The 27,310-nt window shown below is 43.4% G+C and overlaps 1 protein-coding gene across 14 annotated transcripts in view; it reads left to right on the top strand.

The window, feature by feature from the left end:
• Positions 1-27,310, top strand: part of FRY (FRY microtubule binding protein) — a 367,656-nt gene that overhangs the window by 171,368 nt on the left and 168,978 nt on the right. For all 14 annotated transcript variants that reach the window (XM_083169823.1, XM_083169830.1, XM_083169822.1 and 11 more), the window contains one exon: positions 15,689-15,888. In XM_083169823.1, the coding sequence (XP_083025949.1) occupies positions 15,689-15,888 (200 nt within the window). The remainder of the gene's footprint in view (positions 1-15,688; positions 15,889-27,310) is intronic.

Below are 27,310 nucleotides of genomic sequence, written 5' to 3'. Positions count from 1 at the left end.
CATGAGGGGTGCGAGTTGCCCAGAACCTCTACTTGCACCCCTTGCAGCTTGGACTTGCACTGTCCTATGGGGCTGCAGACAACAATCAGTAAATACAGTGGTAACATTAGTTCGACATACTGTAGCTGCGCTTAAGGCCCCCATACATTAGTCCGACTTGTCCTAGGGCAGGGCTGGGCAATTGCGGCCCTCCAGATATTGATGAACTACACATCCCAGCATGCCTTGCATCAGTTTCAGCATGGCCACATAGCAAAACGAATGCAAAGCATCCTGGGACGTGTAGTTCATCAACATCTGGAGGGCCGCAATTGCCCAGCCCTGTCCTAGGGACAAGTCGGACCTGATTTCCCCTAAAGCTCCCCGGGAGGGGGACACACGATTAGGCACTTGATGTGCCAAATTTTCATATGATAAATCGCATGGATTTATCATATGCAGTCCCCAGGGGGCTGTAGGAGGGAGCAGTGCGGGAGACAGCAACGGGTGGGGGATGCCAGCTAATAGAGAGCCAGGCAGAGGGAGCAGGGAGAGGCTGGGTAGGGAGCCAGGCAGGCGAGGAAGCTGTTGCGGTGCCAGCGGGAGCAGGGCGCCGTGCAGTAGAAGACGACGGGTTTTTTTTTCAAGTTCTCTGCTCCTCCCAGTCACCCATGGGTGATGTCATACCCCCACTATCCAACTACGCATGGAGTTGATTTCATGTAGTGTGGTGAGCCACCGAGCCCGAAGCGTGGCGAGCGGACACAGAATACATGTAAAAAAATCCGCGTCCCCTTGCGGGGCTTGCTGCGCTCGCCACGCTTACGGCTCGCTGCGCTCGCCACACTATATTAAATCAACTCCATGCGTAGTTGGATAGTGGGGGTATGAAATCACCCATACAATTAAAAATCAGGTCTTTACAATGAAGCATCGCATGCCTTAAGTAGTGGCATGCAATGAAAAAATCGGGCGCCCAGATAATACATAAGTACCGGTTTTAGCACAGGTCTGGTTTGCATATCAGTGCTGATATACAGACCACACTGTGCTAGAAGCACTACAGCAGACAGTGACACCCCAGGCAAGGAACAGGAACTACATGGGTTTTCAAATATGGCGGGTGCTAGAATGAACACTATCCTGTAAGTGGATTTAGACTGTGGACTGTTCAAAACATAAGGAGCTGTGTAAGCAATATCTCTCTCCTTTGTGTTAAAAAAAAACAAACAAAAAGACCCACAAAGAAACCTGATCCTGGGGATAATTGTGAGATGCATACAGTGATGCTTATTGGCTTGCTGTGTAAACAAAGCACTTAAATGTTGGTTTTCGCAGCATGTATTTTTTGACCATATAATCACCGTTTTAAACCAGTAAAATTACTTTCCCCCCGGCAGATGTTCACTGTGTACTTTTCCTTTTGGGTGTGTGGTTTCTCACCAACTCTTGGCAAGATGTGAGGACTGAGCGTGCTTTGTTATTATGTGGAATTGCAGCCTCGGATGAAATCATCGGCCTCCATTGACACACACACACCATTCAGGTCTGTTAGCAGCTTAGCTTAGTACTGCCTTTATTATACACAAGGAGCCCAGTGCTGAAATGTAATCACACTCCTCCTCCTAGTCACCCAGTTAGTCTAGCTGCAGGAATACTAATAATCCTTTATGTGGAAATAATATAGTGCCTACATTTGATCACATTGGCCCATTTACAGGGTCCTGGTTGTGGGGATGAACTGAGGTGTATAGTCAATAACAAAAGGCTTGCAAAAAAAAAAAAAAGAAGTCTGCGATTGGTCGGCATCCCGCACCTCTGGAAAACTCAACACCTACTGACTTGTATGATGGTGTCAAGAAGGAACCCCCCCCCATAGTGAAGTGATACTGTACATTGGAAGATTAATAGCAGGGCCATCTCAGCGCATAGCCACACTGGACAGATGCCCTGGGGCTCACAATCCCAAGATCCTTTGCCACGTGGTGGTCATACAATGAGGGGTGAGGCGGAGTTCGTTGCCTGCCTCCCAGGCCTAACATATCCCTCCTACAGTTCTGGAAGCATTTATTTTTTTAACTGGTTTCCGTGAATGAGGGAAGGTTAATGAACGGTTAGGATCCCCAGTGCATTGCTTTGTCCATGGCGGAAGATGCGGTCAAGAAGGCCCTGCATAGTAATGTAGGTTATCGCATCTGGAATTGATGCCATTTTGTCATTTTTCAAACACCCTAATGATATTGTTATTTAAATAATATTGTTATAACATTTATTTTAAAAAGGTAAAACTTGTATTCCAAAAACTGCACCCTTAGCATTTGATTGCAGCTTGTTTAACTGGAATAACGTGTCTACAAAAGGTTCGAACCGGAATAATCTGGTGATTGATTTCTATTGTATGCACCTTTGTATTGACTATAGCAGGCTTATAAATGTAAGGGCTGACCTGTCTCTTTACATTAGTATAATTTGTATTAGTAATACAGCAGCTGTATATCAAGTTACAAGGGACACATGTTAAGTTTGGTGCAGCTCCAATACCTGTGGAGAGGTTATTTGAGGCGCTGCCCCAATCTCGGCAACAAGAATACGGTGCAATAGTGTAATTGCTGGTGTTGCCAAATGTACCGATTATTGGCCAGAAGGTACTGTGAAATTTCAGTGTGAATTGATAAATTCCCTTTAATCTTAAATTCTCATGCAGAAAGCAAATGATTGTGTATAATCTTAAATTTATTACCAACACACATGGGATATCTTTATGGAAGGCATGGCATTCACTGACGAGATGTTGACATTTTATGGCCCGCAATGTTAATAATCTAGTGTTCATTCTAGGACCCGCTATCTTTGAAAATCCATGCAGTTCCTCTTCCCCGCCTGGGGTGACGCTGTCTGCTGTGGTGTTTCTAGCACAGGTCTGTTTTCATGTCAGTGCTGATATACAGACCACACTGTTCTAGAAGCACTACAGCAGACAGCGACACCCCAGGCAGGGAAGAGGAACTGCGTGGGTTTTCAAAGATAGCGGGTGCTAGAATGAACACTATAATCGCATATGTGATAATAACACAAAGGACAACTCTTGCAATAATAGCTGTAATTTGCGATGCGACTCCGACACTGGACTTCCAGGTCTGAGACAGCGCCGGCCGCGGGGCATTCTTGGAGGGATCCGTGGGGGATCCCTCAAACAGCGCTGCAGAGAGAAACTCATAGGCTGTCACCAGCTTTTGCTCTCGATATTTCCCGCATCGGCAACCCGGCGTGCAGGTTTTAGTGCATTCGAAAAGGCTGTAACAATCCCGAAAACTAGGGTTTTCGCTTTAGGGCATCCCGCTCATTGCATGGTTAGCATTGTTGCTTCACAGTGCTGGGGTCGTGGACTTGATTTCAACCAGCATTTTATCTGTAGTGAGTTTGTATGTGCTCCTCGTGTTCATCTTTTGTTTTCACTTTGTTTTTTTCCTCACTGCATGCTCGGTAGGTTCATTGGCACAAGCTAGAGTTCATGAAATCAGAAGACAGTGTTGTAGGAATATAGAGTAGAAGCTGGGCCAGGGACTGGTATGATTATTTATGGAGGAGATTTATCAAGCTTTCAAAAGCGGACAAGTGGAGGTGTTTATATCATTTTCTAGAATGTACTAGAGAGAGGATACATAGTCGTTCTCTTTAGGTTTGATAAATCGAGCATAATATTCTCAAATATGTATGTAGGCATCAAGAAAGAGGGTGTGGCCTTTTTTCTGTTGGGCAGCACTTCGGTTGGGCAGCACTTCTATAGTGCCTTGCTGTTAATAAAGGCATCGGGAATAAAGATAAGATAAGAAAAGAAAGAAATAGAAGTGCGCCCTGTACTTTTTCACCACAGAAAATACACAATATTAAAAGACTGTTTTTATTCAAATTTTTTAGTACATCAACTTTTTTCGATAAAAGCTTTACATATAATTCCAATAATTGATCCAATGAATGACCCAACACCAGAATGATAATTTCACAGATATGACCCTACGCGTTTCGTCCGCTAGGGCTTCCTCAGGGGTTATCTGGATCTGAATGGCGAAAGAATTTAGGTATAACTGTTATTATTTAGCATTGGCTTTCCCTGCCGGCGATGGCGTTGTGTGGAACCGTGCATCACCATCGCTGCAGGGCATACACACAAAGTAATCAGTGATCCTTTTCTAAGCAATCTAGTTGTGATCGCTTAGAAAAGGGTCTGAAATCGCCCCTCTGTCTGTATTACGAAGCGCTACAGTGCAGTGTCAGCAACTTTTTTTTTTTCGTGTCACGTTCTTTTGTCCTTTTGTATACAGATTCAATACATGGTATTTTATTACATTGCATTGTTATTAAGGAGCCATTTGGGGAAAAAGACACATCACTTCCGGGGCACCTCTCTTGCTCCCCGTGGTGTTATTGAGGACTGGTGCTGTATTTTATTCAGCTGTGAGAGTCACTGTCGCAGATGTGTAATGTTGGTAAGTAATAAGAGATGTAAACCTGAGCTACACTGGTACCTGGCTTGCTACATTTTTCGCAGAGCATAAGGAAGTATCAGCAGCTTTATGCGTTCCTCTGATCATCTATAGATATATATCAAGTGTCTGATTGTGTGTCTCCGAAACACTGCCATCTGTTGGCAGCGAGTGAAACTACATCTCTTTCTCTCTCACACGCACAAACACAGAGGCAATCACAAGGTAGCAGACTAGCTTTTGGAGCAAAAAAGGGGGGGATAGCAGCGCTCTAGGGTTTTATCCCAGATTTGATCAAATAAATTAAATTTGATGATCTTTACAAATATTTATTGGTACCACATGAAAATTGATAATATCATAAAAACATATAAAATACGACAATTAAATAACAAGCATTGCCCATACCCACAATTGATAGCAAAGTAGGGAGAGTCCGTTCCTAGTATGCCCCAAGAATTTTTGGTAGAAATTATAATTACCGCTCCTGGTTAAATGCTGGAATACTTCTGTAGACACTGTCCATATGCTTTTGAAGCATTTGCTTCATGTGGGCTTACTAGTATGATCATACATTATGGGGGAGATTCTCTAAGAATCTCCGCCCCCCTTCGCCACCCATCGCATTTATAATTATCGCATATTTTCTAACCTATGCGATAAATATAGCAAAGGACAGCTCTTGCGTTAAGAGCTGTCCTTTGCGGTGAGAGTCGCCGGGTCCCAGCAGGTCCTTGCGGCTCCCCCCCCCCCTCACACACCCGGCGCTGCTGCGCCGGGCTCTCCTCCTCCCTGCACCCGGAAGAGGATCAGTGCAGGGAGGAGGTCACAGGTCCGGGCAGCACTGCGCTGTGCTGCCCGGACACAGGTGAGGGGGGAGGGGGCGATGCGGGGCGGCGGGGGTCCGTGCAGGGCGGCGGGGGTCATTGCGGGGCGGCGGTGGGATGCAGTAGAAGCCCATTGGCTTCTATGGGGCATCGCCAGATTTTTCTGGCGATGCCCCCCGCCGCGTTAACCCGGCCGGGGATGCTTACAGCATCCCAAAATGCGGTAAAAACCCCGGTAACGGGGTTTTTACCGCATTTCTTGCTTAGAGAATCTCCCCCAAAGTCTGCTAATCTTTTGCTACCCCTGTCATTTTTCTGCATTCAATGTAATTTTCCGTCTGGGTCGTAACTTTGTATTGGCCGTACGGTGTTCTTGTTTATCGTATGCTGCATTGCTCAGTGTAATGTTCTTGGAGAGAACTCAGAAGAGTCTCTGATATCTGACAGCAGTGCACGTACCCTGGATAAATATAGACCCTGTGAATGTTGTAGGTGTGATTACAGAGGCAGGCTAAAAATGACCCCTTTCATACCTCTGCTTAAAAACAGTGGGCGTTCTGTAGCACATAACCACAGAGCTTCATGGGGTTTTTCTTTTTGTCCACCTGGAACATTACACTTTTAAAAAATTTGATAAGGCAATCGTGTCTCTGATTATAATGCGAGAACTCTGTTTCACTGTAATCGGGGCTCTGGAATTATTGTAATTACTGGACTTCTAACCTCATGGAGGCCACTGCAATTTGTTGGGGACGAACAAGCGTGGTAAACTTTATAAAAGGACTCGGTAGGTGAAAATATATATGTCATTTTATTTTTAGTTTTTTACTTCATTTTATTGCTCTTTTTTTTTTCCTTGTTGCATAGGTTTGATCGCATAATACACTATATCGCCTAAAAAAATTAAATGTGTAACTTTTAATCTATACTGTATACATATTTTGGGTGCCTACATTTTAAGTGCCACTGTTGGTTGTTCGACATCTGGAATATAGAATTAGTTTGCAATAGTTTGGTACAATAGTATTAATAATAAATGTGACTTTATGAGCACTGTGGATCCCGTTCTATACATTAATATCATTTTGGATTAATAGCATTAAAAGCCAATGATGATGATTACTATACTATTATTTTCTATTTCAAACCCTGGAATTAGGGCAATTTTTCTCTTTGTGAAACTTTGCTACCATTCACACTTATTTACGACGTTTAAATGTTAAAATAGTAATTTAAAAGTTTGAGCGCTGATATGGCCCTGTGTAATATATGATCTGAATACTTTGTCTTGTAATCTGTACAGGTTCTCCTATGGTTTTGGCTTTATGAGATTACGATTGTGTTCCATAGACTTTTGACCATATAGTACTGATAAATTTCATAAATAATATTTTCAGACTTGTTTAATACAATTGTTAATTGTAAAATTGTGTTCCTAAAAGTATATTATTATTTTGTGTTAAATCATGACCCCAAAGCTGCTCTTCGTTCTAACCACTTTGGTTGTTTTTTTTGTTGTTGTTGTTTTTTTGTGGGCAAATAAGGACTAGATGGTAAAGAGGTACAATGCAGCATTGGTAGGAGATATGTTGCCCTCAAGTCATTATCAATTGAAACTTCTCTCTTTTAAAGTGGTCACACACTACTTCAGGGGATATTGGGCAATAGACTTGATCACTGTGTGTCTAGAACGTGATTCCGCTATCCTATAATGGTCCTGCAGGAATTGATTGTGGCGACAGCTCTCTTGACATGTGACTAGGTGACTTGCCAATTAACTTATTTGTTAAGTAGTATTGATGTTCGCGAGGTGAAGGGGTGTGATTTCATTTAGCGTTGTGTTATGTGTGTTGGCTCATAGGGTCGATTGTTAATAGGCCGACAGGCAAAAGGTTGTCACATGAAAAAGGTCGACATGTGTTCAGTGGACATGGTGAAAAGGTCCACATGGGTTTTATTTTATTTTTTGTGTCTGTTGACATAAGTCAACATGGAAGCTGTATAAGTGTACCGTGTCCCCTCGCTTCGCCCGCCATGCCTCAGGCACATAATTAATTAATCATTTCACTTTATGCCCACTTGGATAGTATTAAAAAACACCTTTCTGACCATGTCTATCTAATGAATGTCAACCTTTTTCATGTGTCATCATTTTGCCTGTTGACCTATTGACTGTCAACCTAATTACTATCAACCACGTCTCCTTTTTAATATACAATAGAAAACATCCAAATCTGAAGGTAGAAGCCAGCTTGGGTATTATAAGTATGGTTGGGGGGCTTTATAGTTCATCTTTAAATATCAGTTTGCACCATGTGTCCATCTCTTGGTATTGCACTACTACCGTGTTTCCCCGATAATAAGACACTGTCTTATTTTTTTTTTTCCCTCAAAAAAGACCATAGGTCTTATTTTCGGGGGAGGGCTTATTTTAATAGATGCTCCATGTTACATGCCCCACTGTGCCTTTACAAAATGCCCCACTGCGCCTTTAAAAAATGCCCCACTGCGCCTTTAAGAAATTCCCCACTACGCCTTTAAGAAATGCCCCACTGCGATCCATAATTTAATGTACCGGTATTTGACATTTTACATGCCCCCACCTGTTTGTTTTATTACCGTTCTTTAATGGTATGTTCGTTGATGGCGCTGTGTGGTGAGCAGCATCCAGCCAGCCAGTCAGCCGCGTGATGTGCGCGGCGTGACGTCACGCCGCGCCTACCGCAATGCATCCCTGGGAACGGGAGCTGCGGTGCTGCAGGTGAGTTAGAGGAGGTGAGCGGAGGGCAGCGGGGGTCAGCGGGAGTCAGCGGGGGCTACACATATGGGGTACATAAAATTACATGGGGAAAATGATAGGTCTTAATTTCGGGGGAGGGCTTATTTTGGACCAGCGTCCAAAATCTGGGGTAGGGCTTATTATCGGGGTAGGTCTAATTATCGGGGAAACACGGTACTACGTGGGTCACCATACAAGCAGTGAGAAGAAAATGGTTCTGAGAAGCTTGTTTCTAGAAGACAACTTAAGGCTGTGTACAGTCCTTAGTTTTACTCTCTCTAGGATACATTTACCCTACATTTACATTTATTTACTCTTTCATGAGGCCTGGTCACACAACTGGGACAAAGATTAGTATATTAATTAAATTTTTTGCCAGATACTGTTTTTTTTTTTTATTTTTTATTCCTGAAATGCACATTGTTGTAAAGTCCCCACAGTTGGCACGGTTACTGCAGACTATTCAAGCTTGTTCTGATTGTAAGACTCCTACATCTCCCTGTGTTATACAGTATATCCTTAATGGTGACCTGCACCTTTAGGAATATCCATGGCAGACTTGTGTAGTTTTGTGGTCTGCTGTGTAGGTGCAGAGATCTATTAAGGGGCTTTGGAGGGTGCTATAAAGAGCAACATTTGGAATGAGGGGATTGGGTTTTTGTGCACAAATCTCTGGCCCCCATTTAATGTCATGCAGCATGCATTTACAATGCTGTCCCAGCTTTTGGCTGTTCCCTGTCTTATGCACTCAGCAGGTGAGAGTTTCCGCCCTCATGTTCCTCCATGTGGGACACTGCAGCCCAAGGGCAGGGACAGCACCTGAAAAGTTGGACTGTCACTCCATAATTGGGATTGTTATTCATACATACATACATACATACATACATACATACATACTGTGACAAGCACACAGTCATATATATATATATATATATATATATATATATATATATATATATATATATATATATACAGTGACAGTCCTACCTATCCGTTAGTTGAACTATTTCATTTGGCCAGATTACATATATTCATTCATACATTCATTCATACATACATACCGCCATCCCTTTTACCTGCAGCATCTCCTTCCGTCCTCTCTTCCTTGCTGTTTGCATTGACTGTACAGTGCTGTCCAGACGCGCCGCCCTGCACATCCTCCACCTTCTCCAGCTTGCAGTGTAGTCCTGCTCTGCACTGCAGCTGTCACTGCAGAAGTATACAGTACAAAGTTACATAGAAAGATAATATCAAGAAGAATTTTAAACTGCGCTTTTGAGGAAGGAAATCACACAAATATATCCCCTTTTTTTTAATAAAAATAACTTTAAATGATTACATTAAAAACAATTTGTTACTTGTTTAGTTTCACGGCGGCAGCATGGCTGCGCATCTGAGTCCCCTTGCGGGGGAACTAAACAAGTACCATCAATTTCACTGTAAAATACATGATACACAACAGTTCAGCTTTGCAGCACGGAGCAGAAATCCCGGATATGTGAGTTCATAAACTGTCATTCCCCAATGATTGTTTGCCCATTTGGAGTCCAATAGGAACAGGATCCACATAAAGAAGGATTAGTGGGGTGCTTTTTTCATATTGCCCCCTATAATAAAAGGGGAGTACATCCAGGCTTGCACCTTATACGCGCTAATCAAGGTTGAACTGTGCATCATGTATTTTACAGTCAAATTGTTTTTTAATGTAAATCATTTATTTTTATTAAAAAGGGTGAAATATTTGTGTGATTTCCTTCCTCAAAAGCGCAGTTTAAAATTCTTCTTGTTCTTGTTTTTACCCTAGGGGCTGACTACCCCTATATCAAACTGCTGCTAGATTTGAATTGAGCCCTAAGCAGCGCCTGGTAATTACCATAGTGGTAATACACACTTGTTTTTCTTTTTAGAAAAATAATATCTGCCCTGACCGTAACATTATCTGAAAGGTTAGATAAAAGGTCCTCTTTTATCTACAATTAATGTTCGTTCACATTTTCTTCTTTCGTATGTGGCTGCTGCATATTGAATTGAGAAACAATGTGACAGGTGAACAATTCTTTGCGGCGCTGCCTCCAGGATGTTGCGCTGAAGCAGCTGGCACCAAGCACTGTGCCAGACAGGACCTTCACTTTTCCACAAGGTTCTGGCTGTTGCTGCTTCCACAGAACACTAAGCTTGTTCTGGCGGCTGGCCGGAGAATCTAAGTTATGGAATTTCATGCATGGAAAATCAGTACTGGTATTTGCTCTTTTCTTTCATGCTGCTTGAAATGAAATGCAGAAAATGACCTAGCCAGTGTTTTAGCAAGCCTGGTACAAGGTGTTCCTATCTGCGGAATATTACACTCGGTGACCCACTGCAGAATAATACATTTTGTCTAATTTAACATCAGGCACTGTACTCAGTGAAATATGATGCCTTTATAATGTCACTGGTTCTAGGGAACTGACAGGGTATCAGCCCAAGCTCAGGTAGTAGACGAGTCGAGTACCATAGACACTCCCGAAATTTCAATGAGAATTAAGTTAATAGGTAAATTCATCCAGAGATGCCAAGGTCAGTAAAATGAAGGGGTAAATCACAAGACCATGTATTTTTTTTTAATGTTAACCAGAAGCTAAGGCCTGGCGGTATCTGCAGTTCTACTATTTAAGACAATATCTCCTTCTCTCACAGCTCTGTTCAAGGTACAGGCTGGCACACCCATAGACCCCACCCTAGATGGTTTTCGAACTGCCCATGACTAGAAGCAGTTATTCTAGAACAGGGGTGGCTTTTGGAGCCTGTGAAAGCGGAAAAGCAGGCACACTGTTGAAAAAGGTGGGTGGCATGATGAAAAAGGGAGATGGGAGCAATGTGTGGTGTGTGGGGACCATCTCACTAAAATAGAACATTAACCTTCACAGGGAAAAAATACACATACGGGGGAGTGGGGATCTTAGAATGCACACCCTATTTACATGAGACGCTAGCATGCTGGAACTTGTCGTTCTGCAAAGAAAAAAATCACTGTGCAGATGCACACTCCACATTCTATATCAATAATCGAGGTTCTCCGTATATTCATTGGTCAAGAAATATTTTCCCACCAACCAGCATCAAGGTGACCTCGTATCTCAGCCCCCCAGAGATACAAGGTCACCTTGATGTTGGTTGGTGGGCAAATACTTATTGGCCATTGAATATACTGAGAACCTTGATTATTGACTAATAAGGTGGTGCTTTTTTTGCAGTTTTAAGTAATCAGACTCTTGGCACATGCAATATCTTTAAAGAAGATCCCCTATGCAAATTGTGTGAGGTATCTGGATGGTATTGCGACATTGACTAGGTGAACAGTCAATAGGCCAAATGGAGGACAAGCAAAAAGTTGACATAGCTACTTTGAGGTATGACATTTGAGCACTTACGCTGCTATTTCAAATTCTCTAACTGTTACACCTCTAGCTGTCACACCTGTATATATGATCCATATCGACAACTTACTAGATAAGTCTTCAATCACTTTGGGATGACCACTTGCTTCCCCCGGTTGGGCTCCCTGCTGGCTGCACAACGTGACTGACTAGATCAGACTGATCTTCAGTTCGACAGGCTCCTCACAGCATGTATGATGACATGGCTTCACCCACACATTGCAGTACTGGGAATAGGTCTTCTGGGGCCTCAGAGTGCTATTCCAGGGAACACCTTGTGAAGTTGGTTGCGGTCTATCAGCAGATGCTCTGCAATTGACGTTTTCGCCAGGTCTGTTGTAAAGACAGTCTTCAAAGTTTCACTTCCCTCCCTTGCATAGTCTACACCAGTGGTTTCCAAACTTTTTTGAATCCTGGCACTCTAGAGCATCAGAATTATTTTCACGGCACCCCTAAAAAAATACAATTTAAGTAAATTGTGTTTTATAGGTCATCCTTAGGGTTAGTTATGTGGTCAGAAACAGGATTAGCTTCTATTCGTCAACATATTTTATGATAGGAAGTCATAAGCACTAGTTTTCCGTGTTACACTAATTTAAATTTTAACCTTTCCTGGAGCACCAACCCAAGGCACCCCTGCAAGTGTCCCAATGCTTACTGGTTTACGCCTTCTTTCTTAGCTTGTGTTATGCCTGGTTCTGTTGCCCCCATATGTCATCTATTGAATTGCATGGCATTTGGCTTTCAGAAATCTTGTCACTCCAGGTCAATAAACGAGGTTTGGGTAGAAGGTTTTAATAGTTTTGCATACATAGTCAACTTTTTCATATTTGTAAGTTTGTGTTAAATAAACAACCGATACAATACAGTGCTTCCTTTTTCTATGAAGCACATATACTTTTTTTTTGTTTTCTTTTTTACGTAAGAAGTTGCACAATTTGGCCCCCCTAATTCTCCCCTTCACGGGTAAAGTGAATTAGTTGCTGGCTCTTTTCAAGAACTGTTGACAATTCTCCAACAAATGTTTGCATCTGCTCCTGTTCTGGATGGCGGTATTTGGGATGGGTTCTCTGGAATATGCGTTGGAGTGCTTGAAGCAACAGATTAATGTTTGAAGGATTTTTTTTATCATCATTAGTGAAACTTGTTTCATTTGCCAGGTTATGATTTGATACAGCGAGCTTTGTAAATCAAGGTACACCTGTGTTTGAAGTATCTTGGTTTTTAACAATTATTTTCATTAATGGGTAGGTGGAATGTGGTGAAATTGCCAAATCCTCCCCGCTATCTTGTAAGGTTTTTTTTTTTTTACTTACCTCTAGAACCAGAATAATGAATCACAGCTGCACAATCAGTGGCGTGACACTGCCCTGCGTGATGAACGCTCACTGTGGCTTACGTAAACATGTCATGTACGATATAAAAGGCCGTTTCAGCAGCAAGTTTCCAGTAATACCCATATTATTGTATAGCCGGGAGTAGGGCTGATGTGTAATCCGTCATAGTGATGTGTTCTTCTGCCAGTGCAAGCCTGAGTTTCACCACACCCATTTTTAAAGGAACGGTTGCCCAATTTATGGCCTGATTCAGGTTGGCTCACTAGGCAGTGTACATTTGCTGCCTGGCACGCCCATAAATTCCACCTGGCCGGAATCCCCCACCACCGAATCCTGTCGGAACTATGCCAGGGGATGTGTACGCGAACACATCTCTTCACATGCGGCCCAAGGGGAGAGAAATCATTTTATTGTCTCTGACCATTGAATGATTGGTAATAAGTCATTCTATACTGACTCTTTTTTCTGTCGCAGTTCGCCAAAGACGGGTTGGGCACTGATGTAATTTGACATCAGCCACCTGCCCCAAGCAGGCATCGCCATGCCTGCTTCTACAGGAGAATGGCCAGCGTTATTATGGGGATGCCTGGGTGTCCCCCTGCTGCTGCCTCCTGCATGCCCCCGGCCCTCCTTCCCTCCTTCCCTCCCTGTAGCGAACGGACCGGCGAGTATGTTCCTTACCGAAGCCATGCGCTGCCATGGTTTGCACATGCGCAGATATGCATATGCGCAAACCCCGATCATTGGTGTTGAGGCCGAATATGCATCGCACCGAGTGATCCTGAATTGGCCCCTTAGAGTCCTCTGGATGCTCCGGTTTCCTCCCACTCTCCTAAAATACTTGGATTGTTTTTTTGGCAAAAATGAACCCTGGTGTGTGTGTGTGTGTGTGTGTGTGTGTGTGTGGAAATATAGATTGTAAGCTCCTCTGACGATGAGAAGCATGTTCTGTGTAGTACAGTATGTGTGTGCTTTATAAATAACTGTTAACAAATGGTGTTTAATAGGTCTGGTGAGGAACCTGTTCTATAAAGTGACCTCTTGTACTTATTGGTGTTTTATTTCTGCTTCTCTGGAAATAAATTGTGGCTTTTACTGACGTCATTTAGGAAGCTCCTTACATCTCAGAAAGGATCACAGGAGGAGTGGGGCTTGTCCTCCTGACATACAGATAAACTGCGCTGCTTCTCCTCCACAGTGGCAGTTACTTTTAAAAATATAACGACTTGCCTGGATAGTCCAAGCGACCATTGAGAGATTGAGCTGCTGTTGATACACGGTTTAAAAAGAAAAACGGGTGAGGGGAGGAATGTAATGGGCCCCATACTTCAGCAATCACAATTTATGGATTTCCAGATCCAGGGATTTTTTGGCCAGATAAATGGATTCTACAATCTATTTGACTTGCCCACACATTACAGATTTATTTCAGTGATCGGCAGATTTTTCCATCTAAGGATTGCATCTTCATATCTGGAAATTGCCCCAATCGATTGTCATTTCAGCTGTTCATAATGTAAATAGATGAAGAAGACGAATTGGGAATGCCCACACATATAAAAAAGATCCGCAGATAATACCAGATTATTAAACATGTTTAAAAATCTGATTAAGCAATCGATTGGCGATCCCTATTCATTTTTGATTGGGATTGCCAAAAGGGGGAGCCCACACATCTAAATTTAATTGTGGCAATCATCTCCAGATCTGAGGATTGTCACAATTCATTGCTGATGTATGGGGCCCATTAGTCCCTATATCTGCCCCACCATATAACATAGAAATATTGGGGATACTTTGTGCCCTGTCCCTCTCACTGTGACAGCTGCAACAGAGTGGGCACCCATATTTGAAAGCAGGGAGCATCCACTTTCAAATGATGTGGCCACCTTAGCAGCTGTTCTTCACCAGACAATATCGCCCAATGCTGTGGTAAATATCTTCCTGTGGATGGTGGTAGAGCACAGTGCGGCAGATATAGTAAGCCTTAAAAAGACATAAATGCAAGGGTGATAAAGAGTGGTAAAAGCCCAGCCAATCAGCCCCTAAATATCATTTTTAACATCGCATATGACATGACAGTTAGGCTGAACGTTTATCACTCTTTGGGGCAGATGTATTACGCCTTCACAAGAGATAAATGCAAGTGTGATAAGGAGAGATAAACATCCAGCCAATCACCTGCTAACTGCCATGTTACAGGCTGTGTTTGAAAAAAGTCAGTAAGGAGCTTATTGGCTGGACGTTTATCTCTCCTTCTCAGCCTTGAATTTATCTCTTGTTAAGGCTAAATACATCTGCCCCTTTATGTGGTAAAATAGAGAGCGGTAAACAACCAGCTCTTTCCTGACATTTTTCAAAACCAGCCTGACCACCAGACCATTAGTAAAACAGTAGACATGCACTGAAAATTTCATATGTGGCGGAGATCTTAAGCCCATTCTCTCCCATCTCTTGGATCCGTTACATTTGACCCAGTATGTTGTGTTTAATTTCTTCACTGTAGCATAAATGGTTTATTCTTGTGTGAATAATGGAAAATTGGGTCACTAATGTATGGGGGTCTTTATGTTCAGTTATGTGGTGGTGTACAGCTGTGCTTCGGATTGTCCACATATTTTATGAACCACTAGCACTTGTTTTGCCTATTACATTGTCGTTATATAATTTGGTTTCATCCTGGACCACCAACCCAAGCCATCCCTGCAAAAGACTTGCAGAACCCAAGGGAGCAATGCACACAGTTTGGGCACCTCTGATTTAGATGTGTGTGTTTGTGTCACATAAATGTGATTGCCATCTCAACAAATTTGAAATAAAATGTAAACGTATTGCTAATATGTGCTATTTTCTATGTGTTTTTCAGCTTCTCCAGTCGGTAACGGATATATCAAGCCACAAGTACAGCCAGTATCCAGTGCACAGAGAGACAAAGGACCACCAACCATGTTGCCCATCAACATTGACCCAGAGAGCAAACCTGGGGAATATATTCTCAAGAGTTTATTCGCAAATTTTACTACACAAGCGGAACGCAAGATTCGTATCATAATGGCGGAACCTCTGGTGAGTAGGAAGGAACAGAAACTGCATTAGAGGCTTGAGCATTCTTTTCTATTTATATTTCCGCTGCACATTCCTATGTGTTTTTCAAATGTAGGTTATTTGGGAAACCCTTCTGTAATAAACAGCATTGGGCCGCTTATAGGTAACCAGTGTGGGGACTAATTCTGGTTTTAAATCCTTCTCGTAAAAGTTTTGCTATAAATATGTCTGTATGTAGGTTGAACACACACTTTTTACAGCTTTATCTTGTGTTGAACCTTTCATTTCTGTTCCAGCCAGCTTCATCACATTAAATTCATTATTTTCGGTTCCAGATGAGAAATTTTAATAATATCTACAGGAAGAGGGGAACCTGGAGGAGAGTTATAACCGTGTAGATTTATAAGTGTAGATAAAATTTGCGATTACTATAAACCTATTTATGAGATTTGTATTATCTACTACATTTACGCATAGTCCTACTGTACTGTTCTGTGTGTTTAATTTTTCACAAACGTTAACACCCATGTCCTTTTATCATTGACCTTTCGAAAAGGCTTTTAACCCACTCAAAATCTATTTTACTATGTTGTGCGCACTTTTATGTTAACGCTCTCTAATACTCCTTTCAAAATGACCCGGCACTCAAAAATGTCGCGTAATTGCAGGGTGGCCGGTACCCTGCAATTACCCAACATTTTTGAGTGCCGGGTCATTTTGCCGGTTGCAGCCTGACCCCAATTCACACCACCTGCAAATTACCCGGTTAAAGCATTTCAACCCAGGAATTTGCTGAAAAACCCAGATTTTTCTGTGGTGTGAAAGGGTCAACACGGATCTTAAATCCCGGCACTCCGACCCTGGTCAAGAGCAGGGTTGGAGTGCCGGGATTTAAGACCCATGTTGACCCTTTCACACCACAAAAAATCTGGGTTTTTCAGCAAATTACCGGGTTGAATAGCTTTAACCCAGCAATTTGCTTCTGGTGTAAAAGGGGTCAAAGGTGATGATTGGTTTCTTTGTTTGTTTATTGTAAAATATATAAATATCCATCCTGCAACACATTATGCCACAGTATATACATTTAGCTCTATAATTGTATATAGAGTTTGTGGGATTGTATGATATTTGGTTTTGCATATTTTCTCCGGTACTTGTGTATTATCACGGCGCCCACTAAGCTATTTGCTTAGTGGGCTATTCTGCGTAGGGAAATCGCATTGCATGGGCCATTGTAAGTGGCATGCGATATGATCCGTTTTTCCAATGTAATGTATTCAGTGCTCTTTTATTTATATTGTATACAGGGGCGTAACTATAGCACCGCAGCCCCCGCCACCGCGGGGGGGGCGCTGTGCATGTGGGGGCGCCGGGGGCTGCGGTGCTATAGTTAACCCCCCCCCCAATCCCCCGCAGACTTACCTATCGCGCTGGTCCCGGCGGCTCCGTTCTTCTGCTGAGGATTACCAGAAAATGGCCGCCCCTATACAGCAGACAGTTTCAGAGAACTGTGTGCTATATGGGGGCGGCCATTTTCTGGTGTTCCTCAGCAGAAGAACGGAGCCGCCGGGACCAGCGCGATAGGTAAGGCTGTGGGGGATTGAGGGGGGGTTTGCATGGGCGGCGGGGCAGGCGGGGGGGGCGCCCAAAATGCTGCCTAGTGCTCTAACGGCGGGGGGGGCGCCCAAAACGTAGCTACGCCACTGATTGTATAGGGTGTAAAATCCCCCCCCCCCACTATCCACGCCACCCCCAAAGCGTGGCGAGCGGCGGCGAAACGCGTCCTACGACCTTTTCATACCCCTACTATCCATGTCGGCGTGGAGTTGACTTTATATAGTGTGGCGAGCCACCGAGCCCGAAGCGTGGCGAGCGCACGCAGAATACATGTAAAGTGATCCGCGTCCGCTCGCCACGCTTAGGGCTCGCCACACTACATAAAATCAACTCCATGCCAATGTGGATAATAGGGGTATGAAAAGGTCGGAGGATGCGTTCCACCTCCCCGTGCGGCCATTATTGTATACCTAATGGCATTGCACACCCTATACAATATAAATAAAAGAGCACTGAATACATTACATAGGAAAATCGTATTGCATCGCACGGCCGTTACAATGGCCTACGGTGAGTACGTAAGAAACTTGTGCGCCGTGATAATACACAAGTACCTTTTCTCCTATGGAATTCAGCAATGGCAATTGTTAGGCTTCAATCTACAGTATAGTCTATTGGTCATTAAACGGTTTTAATGCTGTTTTACTATTGTATTATTTGCAGTTCTGACATTGCACAACTGGCTCAGTAATTTACACCGTGCTGCTGGTAATTTAATAAACCATGTATCATAGCAATAGGGGAAACCATGGCATTTATCTCTGGAGTAGCTTTATGCATGTGCTGAATTGTTGTCACTCCATGAATTGTTTTATATGCAAAGTTTTTTCAGCTAGTCTCTTTAAATATAAAATAATTTATCCATTAAGAGTCCAGTACAAATCTGACAGTATTGTGTCTCTTGTATCTTTGTCTGATTATTTGAAGAACAATTTAGAGTATCAAAAACTGATGATCGTTTAAAAAAAAAGATTCTGGTATTAAGAGTTTGGGTCGACCTAAAATGATCGACATAATATGTCACTGTGGAAATAGTCAACAGATTAACAGATTTTGGTGTCCATTTGTAGATTTTGTTACATGGACTTAAGGAATTATTGCACCGAGTCCCCTCGCATGGCTTGCTTTGGTCATTCCAGTCCATGTATGAAAAAGTAAAAAAATGTAAATAAAAATATTTTTAAACGCCTATTCACCATTGCCATGTCAATCATATACAGTAGTGTTGACCTATAGGCTGCATTCACCATCCAGGCGGTCAGGATGATGGTGTTCACAGTACCAATGCTGGCAACCCGACTACCACCAGCAAACCGGTGCCGGAATAGTGACTGGAATGACAAACATAAGTATGCCGGGGCATGTTAGGTTTAGGCCGGGGATTTGTGGGGGGTGGTTTCATGTTTAGGGTTAGGCTGCAGGTAGAGGGCGGGTTACGTTAGGCACATAGAAGGGGAAGTATGGTGGGGGGTTCGGTTTAAGTGTCAGTACAGGTTAGGCACTAGAGAGGAGGGTTCGGCTACCGGAGCGATAAAGCTGGTATACTTGCTGATGCTGGTATTCTGAAGGACAACATCCCAATCGCCTGTCATCGGTATGGATCCCGAGACCAGATGATAAAAAAATAAAAGGTACTTGTTTCCTAGCACGGCCACACCGATTTACATCGGGGTGGTCGTGTCGGAAAAATCGAGTCCATCGCATGCGATGCGATCGATGCGACCGACCCGATTTTTTGATTGAATCAAATGTAAATCGGGTCCCTGGGACCCGATTTTACATTGGATTCAATGTAAAATATTCCCTACACCCCCAAATTTTCCGACGTAAACCCCACCCCACGATAGACGCCAACCCGAAGCGTGGCGAGCGCAGCGAGCCCGCGAGGGGCGGCGGTGCGCGTCCTCCGACCTTTTCATTCCCCTACTATCCACATCGGCGTGGAGTTGAGAATATATAGTGTGGCGAGCTGACGCGTATAACTTCACAGGTATACGCGTCCCCTCGCGGGGCTTCGGGCTCGGTGGCTCGCTGCACTCGCCACACTATATATTCTCAACTCCACGCCGACGTGGATAGTAAAGGAATGAAAAGGTCGGAGGACGCGCACCGCCGCCCCTCGCGGGCTCGCTGCGCTCGCCACGCTTCGGGTTGGCGGCTATCGTGGGGTGACGACAGGGCCATCTATAATGTGAAATGGGTCATATTGGCCCATTTCACATTTTTCACATTTTTTTCAATGTGAGATGGACTTAATCAAGTCCATCTCATCTTGTGCCATAATAATGGCACAAGACCGACGCGATGCTCACGATTTCAATGTTAAAAAATATTTTAACATTGAAGCCTATGGCAAAATCGGGGGCATCGCATCGGGACCAATGTTAATGGTCCCGACCGACGCGATGCCCCCGATTTTGTACCTTTGCCGGCAAAATGGACCTGATTTCAAAGGAAATCGGGTCCATCGTGGGGATCGTGTACCTTAACTTAAAGGTACACGATCCCCACGATTGTGGCCGTGCTAGGAAACAAGTACCAAATAAAACACCTTTGAACTGGGCTGCAACGGGAGAGGAGGGGAGGGGGTGATCACTGAAGAGTCAAAGCCATAAAAAGTGGAAATTGTATAAAATAAAATTAATATCTAACATTTCTCCTGCGCTGACCCCCCAAATAGTGTATCTATGTATCAGATTCTCTAAGCTTGTGTGATAAACAGCCAGCCAATCAGCTCCTGTCTGACGGTTTTCAAACACAGTCTGTGAAATGGCAGGTAGGAGCTGATTGGATGGCTGTTTGTCACTCTCCATTTTATTTATGGAAAAATTGGTTTTTAAGATCCAGAAACAGTACACAGCGCTAAAGTTAAATACAAAAATATCGTGAAAGTGAACAAAATCAATGTGCACAAGTGTAAGGTCAAAAAAAGTACTTCCCTTTCATATGTCTCAATGGGAGGGAAGTAAGAGTATCAGTCCCTTGAAGGAATTCTTTTAAGGTGCAAGATCCGTGCGTTTTCGTATATCTCTCACAAAAGGCATGAAATGAAGAAAATGTACAATGTATAAACAAATGGAATTCAATACAGATGAATCCTAAATAGTAAAGTTCAAAGTGTTGACGGAGGAATACATTTTCTCCCGACTTCTATACTTCGTCACGAAGTCTACTTCGGGGGCGTACCTCTACTCACTTAGATCATATATGTTATAGTCCCATAAAGGTATCTTTGTTCAAACACAATTTACTGACAGAAAGGATAGATAAGCGTACCCCCACTCACTGGTTACTCGATGGATTAAATCTCATCAGGGTATCTTTTGTGAAGGTTATCCCCAAGAGTATATATCAAATGAATGGATATATGTTGGCGTACCCCCACTCACATCCAAGATGGTGTATGAAAGCACATCAAGGTATCTTTTATATGTTTATTCAAGGTAGAGGTCTTAAAGAGGATAGCGTACCACACTCACGGTGTTTTAGACTGGAGCCAGACGCATCAAGGTTTCTTTGTAATACCAAAAAGAGGGCTTTTTTGTATCCACAGAAATTCTCTCAATGTGGATGTTGGTAACCCCAGGAAAAACAAAGAGAAAAATGATGGGTAGACTGGAAAATTTTAATTTACAAAAAAGTCCATAGTTGGACTACAAACACGTACAATTCAAATACATGTATACAAAAAAGATAAAAACTTTTGAATAAAAAATGATGTATGAAAAAAAAAATAATAAAAAAGCAAAGGCAAAAAGGACCAGGTGACCCAAGAGGCAACGTGAGGGCATCAACACAGTCACAAAAATAGATGTTAAAGGTCCGGACAAAGTGAAGGGTATAGGTGTCCAACGTTACCTCTGTCGGCCAAACAGGTCCAAGATGCACAGGATCCCCTAGTGTCAACGCGTTTCGGCTCCTTTAGAGCCTTTTTCAAGACATTTTATTTAGTTTGCCTTATTCATATTTTCCACTTCCATGTGTAGAATATATATTTTTGCCCAACACCAGCCTATTATACTTTTGTAAATTGCCGGAGCACATTACTCAGCACATTACATGTTTTATTGGTAAATTGCCTGTTGCATTCTTTCTAGATGTATTTATCCTAAAGGCCCCCATACATTAGGCCGACTTGTCCTTAAGACAAGTCGGACCCAATTCTCCTGTGAGCCGCCCGGGAGCTCCCCGGGAGGCTCACACACAATTTGGCACTTGATGAGCCAAATTTGACATGTGATAAATCGCTTGCGATTTATCACATGTCGTGGGCGCAGGGGCGGGCAGTGAGGGGCAGGGGGCGGCGGTGCTCTCATCAGGGTGAGCAGTGGGGCAGGCAGCGGGTCCCTGAGCGCCGGGGAGTGCTGACCTGGCCAGACGGTGATGTTCATATATATCAGCAGCGCTGCGGGAGTCGGGAGGGGACGTGATGCCGGGTGCGGCGAGTGCTGCTGGCTGACCTGGCCGGGCATGTGATAACAAATAGCAGCAGCGGGGACGGGATGCGCAGTGGCGGCTATTAGATTTTTAAAATACCTGTCAAATGACCGGCCGTTCTCTGATTGGCAGGAGAGCTCTCTCAGCCAATCAGAGAACGGCCGGTCATTTGACAGGTATTTTAAAAATCTAATAGCCGCCACTGCGCGTCCCGTCCCCGCTGCTGCTATTTGTTATCACATACCCGGCCAGGTCAGCCAGTAGCACTCGCCGCACCCGGCACCATGTCCCCTCCCGACTCCCGCAGCGCTGCTGATGTATATGAACATCACCGCCCGGCCAGGTCAGCACTCCCCGGCGCTCAGGGACCCGCTGCCCGCCCCGGTGTCTGCATGCATATGCCTGTCAGGTGGGCAGGCATATGCATACAGGGAGGTCGGACGTGATCGTATGTACTGACCGTCCGACCTCCCTGATCCGGTCCGATGCGCACGGGACCGCGCATCGGATCGGATCAGATATCACACACCTGCGATTTTGGGCCGATTTCACCCGATTATCGGCACAAAGTGCCGAAATCGGATGAAATCGTCCCAAAATCGCATAGTGTATGGGGGCCTTTAGATGCTCTCATTGCCGTTCCCACCATATACATACGCATTTGCTCTGCCTATATTCATTACACAGTAGCTGCTTATGGCATTGCTCTGGTACTTTGCATTAATCCATACTAAAACCCTGCATGCTTTGGCTTGAAATATAATAATATAAGGTTTGGCACTCAGATATACCCTATTGAAGGATGTCTATGAAAGCTGTGCTACACAAAGCAGTTTAGGAACTTACTACATTTCCTCAAGACACCCCAACTGTCTAGGTACTCTGTATACTGTATCCATGGGTCTGCACAGATGGTTAAATCATTTTGACTGAGGTGCTGAGGGGCAGATTTTTTTAAGCTCGGTGAAGTGATAGTGGGCCAGATTCTCTAAGCTTCAAAAGGAGAGTGATAAACAGCCAGCCAATCAGCTCCTGTCTGACATTTTTCAAACAGTCTGTGACATGGCAGACAGGAGCTGATTGGCTGGCTGTTTATCACGCTCCATTTTATCACTTTTGAAGCTTAGAGAATCTGGCCCAGAGTCTTTTTTTTATCACCGGCCAATAAGCTCCTAACTGTGAAGTTACGGGCTTGGTTTGAAAAATGACAGGTAGGAGCTGATTGGCTGGTGATAAAAACCAGGCACTTTATCACTTCACCGAGCTAAATAAATCTGTCCATCAAATCTCTCCAATCACTTGTGGCCATGGACAGATATACTGTACAGCTAGGGTGCCTTAATGACTGTGTTTTGGGTTTTAATGATAGTTTAGTACAGATATCACTAATAAACGCTAATATAATCAGTATAATGGATTCTAGATGTCCCCTTCAAACTGATAATCTACACACATTTGCAATTTACATTCAATCCATGAAATTTAATTGCTGAAAAGACACACAGGCAGCGCTGCTGCGGGGAAGCATTGGATGGAACCCTATGATATTGTACCATGAAATATGATGAAAATTATACTGCATAAAAACCTGATTTAACCTGTCAGATAAAACAGGATCAGAGGAGCGTGCATACACTAACATATCCTATGAAAGAAAGGCCCAAAGGTGTGTAGGTGTGTGCCCAGCTTTAATAGGTAGGAAAGGAAAACTAACAATGGGTGGTACAATTACATAGTTTTTATATAATCCGTGCAATTTTCCACAGTACCGTACACAGGTTTAATTATGCTGTAATTGCATGTTAAAAGCATTGATAATTCTCTCCAGTTGTTTATTCATTCACTTCATTCTCAAGCTTATACTGAATGTTTAGCTTGCAGATCATATTAACCACCTTTTCAGGATATATATATATATATATATATATATATATATATATATATATATATATATATATATATATATATATATATAGTGTATATAGATATATATATATATATATATATATATATATATATATATAGTGTATATAGATATATATGTATATAGATATATATCTATGTGTCTAGTGTCCTTGAGTCTCTGAAACACTGTGCCATCTGCTGGCAGAGAGTGAAACTACATCTCTTTCTCACACATGCACAAACACAGAAGGTAACAGACTAGCTGTTGCTTCGAGCAGGCTTACTAATAGAGATAGATAGGTAGATATACACACACAGTAAAGGAGGCCCTCCGAGTCGCTGTAAATAATATTTATTGGCCTCAACGTTTCGGGGAGTGTCCCCATTGTCAGGAGTCGTCTTGCCTCCTGCTCCCTCAAAAACATTGTCGCCTACTAGCCATTTACGGAGATGTGCAGGACTTGTTGAATTGTTGAAGACCAAGAGTGGAGAGTTACTGGTACTGGAAATATTGTAAGTCTATTTTCCAAAACAAATTTAGCTTATAATATGTAAAATAGCATGAGTGTACTTCTGAGCATTGCTGCAGGGAGTACAATGGATCATATCCGTGTCCCCTGAGGCATGCCTTGTGATTCCAAACAGCCAGACCTCTGTAAACAGCGGGATATACAGTATGCCCCAATATTTGTGGCAGTTGGACCAGCAGGACAGTCCCTGCAAATTGGGACAGTTATGAGGTATGGCATATATACTGTAGGCTATATATTCTCTGGTAATGTGCGTGCTTAAAAACGTATACCCACTGGTATTAAACCTGGTGAAATGCTAAAGTGAAGGGTGATAACACAGCAGCCAATCAGTTCGCAACTGGCAAGTTACAGGCTGGTTTTAAAAAATGTCAATTATGTGCTGATTGGCTGGTGTGTTATCACCGTCCACTTTATCACTTCACCAGGCTTAAAACATCTGCCCCATGGTTTATAATAGCATTGTACCCACTTGCATTTTTTGCTAGCACACAGGTGAATTGTTTTTGCCTTTTAATTTATTTATCGGTTCTTCTATTGCGCAGCAAATTCCGTTGCACTTTACAAATGAAAACCGTGATAAAACAAACTGTCTGGATTGTTACAGACAGTCCAAACATTACTAAGGCTCTCCTGCTCACATCCTTACAATATATAGGGAACACAGCAAGGAATTCCAAAATTAACAGCAATGGACAATACAATAAAGCCCCGTACGCACTAGATGATATTGTAAAAGATATTGCTCAAAAGGGCCCTCTTGAGCGATATCTTTTATGATCTCCTCTGTTATTATTTTATTTATTTACAGTTTCTTATATAGTGCAGCATATTCTGTTGCGCTTTACAATTGGAAACCACAGTGATTAAACAAACTGGGTAGATACAAACTGACATGGAGGTAGGAGGGTCCTGCTCGCAAGCGTACAATCTATAGGGATAATAGGAGGGATACATAAGGATAGAATTCCATCCTCTAGTGCAGGCATTCCCAACCACGGTCCTCACCTCAAGGCACACCAACAGTGCAGGTTTTAGTGATATCCAGGTTTGAGCACAGGTGACTTAATTAGTACCTGAGTGATTCTGATCTGTGCTGAAGCCTGGATATCACTAAAACCTGCACTGTTGGTATGCCTTGAGGACCGTTGTTGGGAATGCCTGCTCTAGAGTGTACATGCAATATCATCAACTATGTGCCCCCCCGTGCATCATTATCAACCCCCCCCCCTGTTCTGCCTGTACAGAGATGCTCGCCGATGCTGGCAGGAAAAGGAGCGACCTCTTCCCCCGCCATCGCTCCCATTCCTGCCGGAATTGGCAAGTGTGTATGCACTTGCCGCGGATGCGTGTATATGGGACACCGTCGTCTGAGAGCATGAGATTTAGAATTTGCATAACCACCAAAGCTATCTGTAGCAGTGCTTATCATTGCACTTGATCTATAGTTTATATTAACTGATGTTCATTCTAAAGGGAGGCTGGACGCCTAGAACCCAGTGACTGAATACCACATAAAGGCTGGGGTTTCAGCTATATCGGGGAAAGGTATAGAAGGAAGCCCCTATACTGGTTTCATTCTTACAGACTCCATGTTGGTAAAGGCTGCTCTTTCCAAAGAATGCGCTCTATAATGGGTTGCATTTAAAAATGCTAATTGCACGTCTGACCAGGTCCAACGGCTGATTAAGCTTTGAAGCTTTGAAGATTTGTTTGGTGGATTATCCGGAACACAGTGTTGAGATAGACCTCTTGCAAGTTGCAGTTTTATGCAATCGATAATTATTATTCGTTTCTGCCGCCCATTGGGTGTCACATAGGCTAGAGGCTAGCGCCTCTCATCCGAATGATTCTATTGGCCGCCTAGTGGCCAATCAGGAGCCGACTTGAGCGCTCCCGAGCCGCGTCGACCATACCCAAGCCTGCCGGGAAAATTCCCGGGTTGAGTAACACTGCATTTCAACCCTGGTCTTGACCAGGGTTGAACACGGCTCTAACCCGTGTGTGAGTGCAGTCTGAAAGCTCTCTACCCAGGTTATTCAACACTGCATTCATCAAACGCAGCTACTGGATGTCTCCTTTCATGAGGTCAGAGGCAGCATTCCGGCAGTAGCACAGCCATGTCCTCAGTTTGGTCAGATGAGGAGGTGAGGGAATTGCTGAATATAAGGGGAGACTTCTTCGTCAGGTATAAGGATGAGGAGGTGAGGGAATGAGGAGGGATTCATCCTCCGTCAGGATGAGGAGGTGAGGGAATTGCTGAATATAAGGGGAGACGAAGAAATGAGCAGGTATGACAGGAACAGTAAAAGATGCTGTGGTTTACAAAAACATAGCTAAAAGAGAAGCTCTCCCCCTGCGCAAATATAGGCATCGCTCAGCATTCCTCTCAGCCCCTCACTTTTGTTTCCTTTGTGACGCCATGTTTGCGAGCCTGAAAATAGTCCACTTTTAATGTTTTGCTGTGCTGACTCAGGTCCAGTGTGAAAGCGCCCAACTAGGGAATAACCCGGGTTGAAGTGCAGTGTGAAAGGTATCAAAAAGAAGTCTGACCCAGGTCGCAGCATTGATGGACCCATGTTAACAATACAGGGTTGGAGCTGGGTTTGCGGTCTGAAAGCAGTATAAGTGTTCTAAACCCAAGTGATTATTTTGCTGGTATGCCTCAAAGTAATACCCAGAGCACATCTTAGTTTCTGGTGCCTGGGACATATTACGCTGCAACTAGGGACAGTGTTTTTCCTAGACTTGTTTAGAGTTGTATCACACAAGCATGACTGTAAGACAACACTGTGTATGTTGCACTGTAATTCATCTCCCTAGTTACTAGAATAGCTCAATCTGTCCGGAACTCACCTCTTACTGCTCAGGGCACCTCGAGGCTAACGTCCTGGGTGTCATTTAACCTCTCATCTTGGACCTGGCCACAAGTGGTTTTGTGTTGCAGGGTTCAC

This window comes from Crinia signifera, chromosome 2, assembly GCF_055691185.1.
Source record: "Crinia signifera chromosome 2, ASM5569118v1, whole genome shotgun sequence".
NCBI lineage: Eukaryota > Metazoa > Chordata > Amphibia > Anura > Myobatrachidae > Crinia > Crinia signifera.
This window is presented reverse-complemented; position numbering and strand designations above follow the sequence as displayed.